At 38.7% G+C, this 6192-nt stretch overlaps 1 protein-coding gene across 1 annotated transcript in view; it reads right to left on the bottom strand.

Annotated features, from left to right (window-relative positions):
• Positions 1–6192, bottom strand: part of CCDC41 (coiled-coil domain containing 41) — a 122830-nt gene that overhangs the window by 68955 nt on the left and 47683 nt on the right. Inside the window, exon 5 of the mRNA XM_006898489.1 lies at positions 2180–2431. Coding sequence (XP_006898551.1) covers positions 2180–2431 — 252 coding nt within the window. The remainder of the gene's footprint in view (positions 1–2179; positions 2432–6192) is intronic.

The raw sequence follows: 6192 nt of genomic DNA, 5'->3' as shown, positions 1-6192 counted from the left end.
ATTTTCATTGGTTCTGTTGTGATGCTGCGTGACTCATCTCTTATTCACATTATTTGTGTTTTTTCTTTCTTTTCCTTTGTGAGTTTTGCTAATGGTTTGTTGATTTTATTACAAATGGAGATTTGTACACCAGTGTTCACAGTAGTGTTATTCACCATCACAAGAACATCTGGAAACAGCCCAATGTCCAACCACAATCGAATGGATTGAGAAATTATGGTATATTCACACAATGGAATACTATGCCGCATGAAGCAATGATTTTGTAAATTACTACCTAATTTGGGAGGGACTGGATAGCATTATGCTAAGTGAACTAATTCAGTCCCATAAGGACAAATATTGTATAAAACCATTATTGTAGAATGAGTACGAGGATCCAAGGGGCAAGTATGAAAGCAGAGGGGTGAAGATGGGTTGGGGGTTTGGGGACTAATCATAGGGTCGCACAATTTAATGGGTGGAGGAGGTGAAGAAAATGGGAAAGATTCAGTGTGAAAAACAATGTATTCAAACTTTGTAAATAAACCAGTATAAAATTTTTTGTTGAAAATATCATGGACTACTAAAAGAACAAACAGGTTCACCCTGGATAACGTGAAACCAGGCTGCTCCTTGGAGGCAAGGATTCTGAAGCTTCATCTGACATACTCTGGACATGTTACAAGGAGGGACTGGTCCTTGAAGAAGGACATCATGCTTGGGAGGGTGAAGGGACAGTGGAGGAGAAGAGGACCCTTGATGGGATGGATTGATTCAGTCATTGCAGCAATGGGGGTAGGTGTGTTAGAGACAATAAGGTTGGCACAGGATAGAGCAGGGTTTAGGGCTCTTGTACATAGGGTTGCTATGAGTTGCAAGCGACTCAACAGCATGTAACAACAAAAACAACTCAAAATAGTTAAAATGAAAAGTATGTGGCATTTTAAAAAATCTTAAATATTATAACAAATATGAATAATTTCTTATTTCTTTGTTTAAAAAAACCCTATTTTTCTCAAATATAAAATAGCACTCTGTGGGCACAATGATAGCCAATAAAGTCTAAGAGAAAAGAAATGCTTGCTGCCATGTGCTTATTTTAATTTGAGAAACGATAAAATTAAATAAAGGCTCTTCTGAAAATGTCACAAATAAGTATATCATCATTTGTCATCATTCACCTTATTTTGCAAGTAATCACTTTAAATGGCCTCAATAAAAATTTCAAACTGCAACCATATATTATACTTAACTGCAAACATCCTACTTATTCTGTCACTATGTAAAATACATTAAGAGTAAGAAGACGATGACATAAACAATATTAGTGTAAACTGCTTCATGTTTAGAAGTACACAGACCCTGCCAATGTTAGTTCAGGACACCAGCAAATAAAAGAATAAAAAGGTGGTTTCTACTCTTCAAAATATTACATTTGTTGTCCAATTTTTTTCAATTTAAAATTTTAACTTTTTTTTTTGAAGCTGGATTTTAATTACAAGCTATGTCTGCTGATTTTCCCCTTATCTGAACCATCTCACAACGTATTCTATTAGAACTGAGAATACTTTAGGCTTGTCAAAATAAATGAAAACAATTGCACTGGTGTATTTTCTACATACTCGGCACTAAGAACTAGAAGTACACATCATCTGACTAAGATGAAAACCAAAGATTTCTATAAAGGAATAATACCCCTAGGGGGATGAGCCTGACTCTACCAACTTTTATCCTTCTCCAATAAACTCAGTATAGGCTTGTATGCATTAGCAACCAAGCTGAATTTTATTACTCTCGCAAGAAGCTGTCATAAGGTATGACATTCAGGATTTATGATTTTAAGATGTCAAATCCCTGTGCAAGGAATTATTCACTGTAGTTTGAAATGACTTCCGCCTCCAGACTCAGATAATTTTTTTTTTTAATTCTGCTTATTCCATTCTTTGGCACTTTAAGAGTTAAATTATGTCAGATATGTGATCAGACTCTCAGAGAATAAATAATCCCATTGTATATGGGTAGAAGCCATTGCTTATGAATCAATAGCATTTTGCATTTGAATATATACTCTTGGGATTCTACAAATGCGTCAGCATTAAATTAGTGAGCATACGCTTATGCTCTAAAAACCAAAGGCCTGTCAATTGTACTTTTAAAAAGTGTACCATATTCTACTGGGAAGCAATTAAAATCTTACCTCTAGGGATCTAAGTGTAGCCTGCATCTCAGCCAACTGCCGCACTTGTATTCTTTGGACACTTTCTACCTGAGCACCAGAATTCTCTTTTTCAGCCCTTAATTCTGCTACTTCAGCCTCCAAACCTTTTACTTTCTGATATAAATGGACTTTTTCTCGAACAAGTTGCTCCACCCGTTTGCTGTCTTTTGTGGGATCAACACTAAGCAGCTGGTTATGTAGCTCTTCTTTATCTTTCTCCAGTCTTGCAATCTAACAATTAAAGAAATAAAAGAGGGAGGGAAAGCACACAGCCTTAAATTACTTAATTTTCAGTCAGGAACATGCTTTACAAATCAGGAAATTAAAATTGTACAATATGAAAGCTCAGGTGGTTAAATGGAGTACAAAAGTAAAAAAAAATTGAAAATGTCACATTCTTCATAATGGACTCAGCTTGACACAAATGTGAGAGTAGGGATCTTATCCTAATTTCTCTCTGTCTTCCCATGGTGTTTGATACAGTTCTTAATCAGTTACTGACTGAAACTCAAAATTATAAATATTATTATTGAAGTAATTATTAAAAACACATCAAATATTTAAAAATTAATCAGAACATTTATAGGGGTTTATTATACAAGATCAATACACTAACAAGTGCTAAGCATTTCCTCATGTGACAGTAATTCTTGAACTCCATCTATACTAATAAAATTAACTATCTTAAGGCCAACTTAATTCACAAGCAAGTTGCTTGTCTGTGCAAATAAATACAAATGTGAGTGATGAGGGTTTTTAAATGATAGCTGAGAGTTTATTAAAGTCCTACTTGTAATGACAGCCTCATGCTTAGTTCTTAACATTCAGCAAAGACCTAAAAAGCATTACTCCAGGGCATATGGGAAAGTCACTGGGAACTCTGAAGATCTGACACAGAAGTAGTAGACAAGCGGTCTTATCATTTATGACAATGATCAGTCCTTGCCTCCAAATCTCTCTCTCACTGTTGTTGAGTCAAAAGCAACTCATAGACAACCTCCTACATGATTTTCAGAGGCTATAAACTGGGAGAAGACTGTCTATCTTTCTCCACAGGATCAAGTGGTGGACTCGAATAATCAGCCTTTGGGTTGCCAGTGTGACTCCTTACAACTAGGCCACCAGACTTGCCTGGCATCTAAATCAGAGAGCTTCAAACTGCTCCCTAGTCTACAGGAAGAGGTCCAAATAATCAGCTTAGACTCCATCCTTTCCCTTTCTTAATTCCCCCATTAACCAACAGCAGATCCCAGTGGTTAACCAGAAAAACTCTTTACATAATGTGTTTCCTCAACTTAAAAAGAGAGTTCAGCTGTTAAAAAGAAGGGGGGGGGGCTGTGCGGGGAGAAGGATGCAACAATGAATGAATGGAATTAAAATCTCTGTAGTTGTTCATTGAAATGAAAAACAAACTAAATTTAAAAAAAAAAAAAAGGGGGGAAACACCCTTTGCTCTAACAGCAGGGGTTGTTCAGGCTAAAATGGCCTTGGAAAATCCACCCTAAAACAAACAGATTCTAAAGCAATGGTCTACTACCTAGGTAGAAAAGTACTCCAAGAGACCACTGATGCTCACAGAGATATCAATAAATATAGAAAATATGAGGCCTCCACCTCAGAGAGCGTCTGTTTTCCTCATCTGTGAAATGAGAGATGAGACTGAAGACTCTCTTACTAATTTTGTTATTGCTGTTGTGTACCTTAGAGTTGGAACTGACCCATAGCTGATCTTCCAGAGGGCTTTCAGAAGCAGTAAATGGCATTAGAGGAGACTGCTCATCTTTCTCCTGTGGAACAGCTGCTAAGTGTGAAGTGTGTGACTTCAGGTTGGCAGCACAGCTCCTTACCACTAAGAGTTTTACCACTGGAGTTTTAGCCTGCACTAATTTAAATTTGGCTTTGGAGTTACTGAACAAAAGATGTCAATGGGCGAGCTCTGGTGGCCTAGTGGCAAGAAGCTGTACTGCAATCCCAGACGTGTGTGGTTCAAATCCACCAGATGCTCTGCTGGAGAAGGAGGAACAATCTCCTCCTGTGCCAGTCAGAGCTGATCTGATAGTACGCGCGCGCGCGCGCGCGCGCGCGCACACACACACACACACACACACACACACAATTTAAAAAAAAGATGTCAATGGAAAATGAGCAGTATAATTACTCAGAAGGTGAATTATTCTTTTTTTTATAGAAAATAAGCTGCTTACATGAGAAAGCATCTATGGCACAAAGTCAAACCCTCAAAAATGAAACTAATTTAGTGTTTGTTTCCTATTTCTCTTCCTGCCCTCCATAATAAATGGAGCACTGGTGGCCAGTGGTAAAAAGTTATACTGCCAACACAAAAGCATGCAGTTTGAATCCACCGGCTGCTCTGCAGAAGAAAGAGGGGCAATCTCCTCCAGCATGATTCACAGCCCGAAAACTTGCTAGAGCTTAAGTTATGAGTCAGTTTCAACTCAATGGCACACAATAATGATAACATACATATTCTCTCTCTCTGGATGGACGGATGGATGGATGGATAGATAGATAGATAGATAGATAGATAGATAGAAAGAATACACACACCTGTACACATACTACACACACACACCTGTACACATACTATACATACACACATATTAAAAAATGCCCACTTCCTAAATACATGCCTCTGGAAATTCAATGAACTTTGGGAAACAACAGTTATAGAAAGGCTTTAGGTCTTCTGTTCATAGGGTCGCTATGAGCCATGCTCCTCACGACAGCAATCAACAATACACACACACACACACACCTATACCATATAGAAAGCGCAGGTAAGGAGCTGTGCTGCGAATCCAAAGTAATGCAGACAGCTACTCTGGGAAGAAAGATAGTCAAGCTCTTACTATAAAATGTACTGCCTCTGAAAGCCTATTGAAGGTCAGCTATCGGTTGTTCTACCTCAACAGTACATAAAATGCATATGTACTCTCTCTCTATATATAAACATTTATCCAGGATACAGTCTCTATCTTTTCCCTGCCACACCTTCCTCCCTTTTATAGCTGTGTGATTTTGTACAAGTTACTTCCCCACTCTGGCCTCAGTTAAAATAAAAGGCTAAGACTTGAGGATCTTAAAGATCTCACATAGATTTCTCATGAGGTATAGTTTGGATAATGTTGGTTTGTTGGGTTTTTTGGTTGGTTTTCCTTTGGGGTTTTTTATGTGTTTTTAGAGAGGTGCTGACGGTCCATAGAGAGGTGGGAAGTCAGAGAGCAGAAATAAGGAAAAGAGAAAAGATAACAAAGCCTGCCTTGTACTAAATATTTACTTTGGATCAATGACTGTGATTAAATACGAAATCACATTTCACAGCAAAACTCTTCTATTCCCATTTTACATATGAGATCCCAAAGTAATATTGTTAACTAGCATGTTTTCTATATTATTCCTTTTTCTGGTAAAGAAAAATCTTTGCTGAAGTACAGCTTTCTTAGAAGGATGGTTTAAGATTGCCACCAAAGCTGCACGTGAATTTCTTCTAGTCGATTAGCTAAGTAAATGTCTTAAAAATTTCATAGTGTGGCCTGGACTGCTCTCCTGCTGGGAACACTAGAATGCCTGGGGCCCCTCTTACCCCTCTGCCTGGAGGCCCCCAATCCCAATGCCTGGATGACCCGGCCCTGTCACCAGGACACCCCTGTCCATCACATGGATGTCCTCCTGGTCCCTCACCCTGGACGCCCTAGTCCCACCACCTAAAGAACAATCTCCACAGCTGTCCCTCTGAATTGCACCAGGGCCACCAATATCATAAGTGAAGGCATTTCCTCCACCCCTCCCAGAGCCTGAGTTGCCTTTAGCCTTGGCACTTTGGACCCATCTATCTATAGCAGTTCCCTGATAAAGAAAGCTGCTAATTCACAACCTATTTATCTCCCCAACTCGAGCAAGTCTCCCTTGAGTCAAAAAATCAGAGAGAAACTGAGGCAGGATAGCTGCCCCACCCTCCTTTGGAACAGTGA

The sequence above is a fragment of the Elephantulus edwardii genome, unplaced genomic scaffold, assembly GCF_000299155.1.
Source record: "Elephantulus edwardii isolate Elephantulus edwardi_28Jun2011 unplaced genomic scaffold, EleEdw1.0 scaffold00231, whole genome shotgun sequence".
Lineage (NCBI taxonomy): Eukaryota > Metazoa > Chordata > Mammalia > Macroscelidea > Macroscelididae > Elephantulus > Elephantulus edwardii.
Note: the sequence above shows the minus strand (reverse complement) of the source record. Positions and strands in the feature narration are given on the sequence as shown.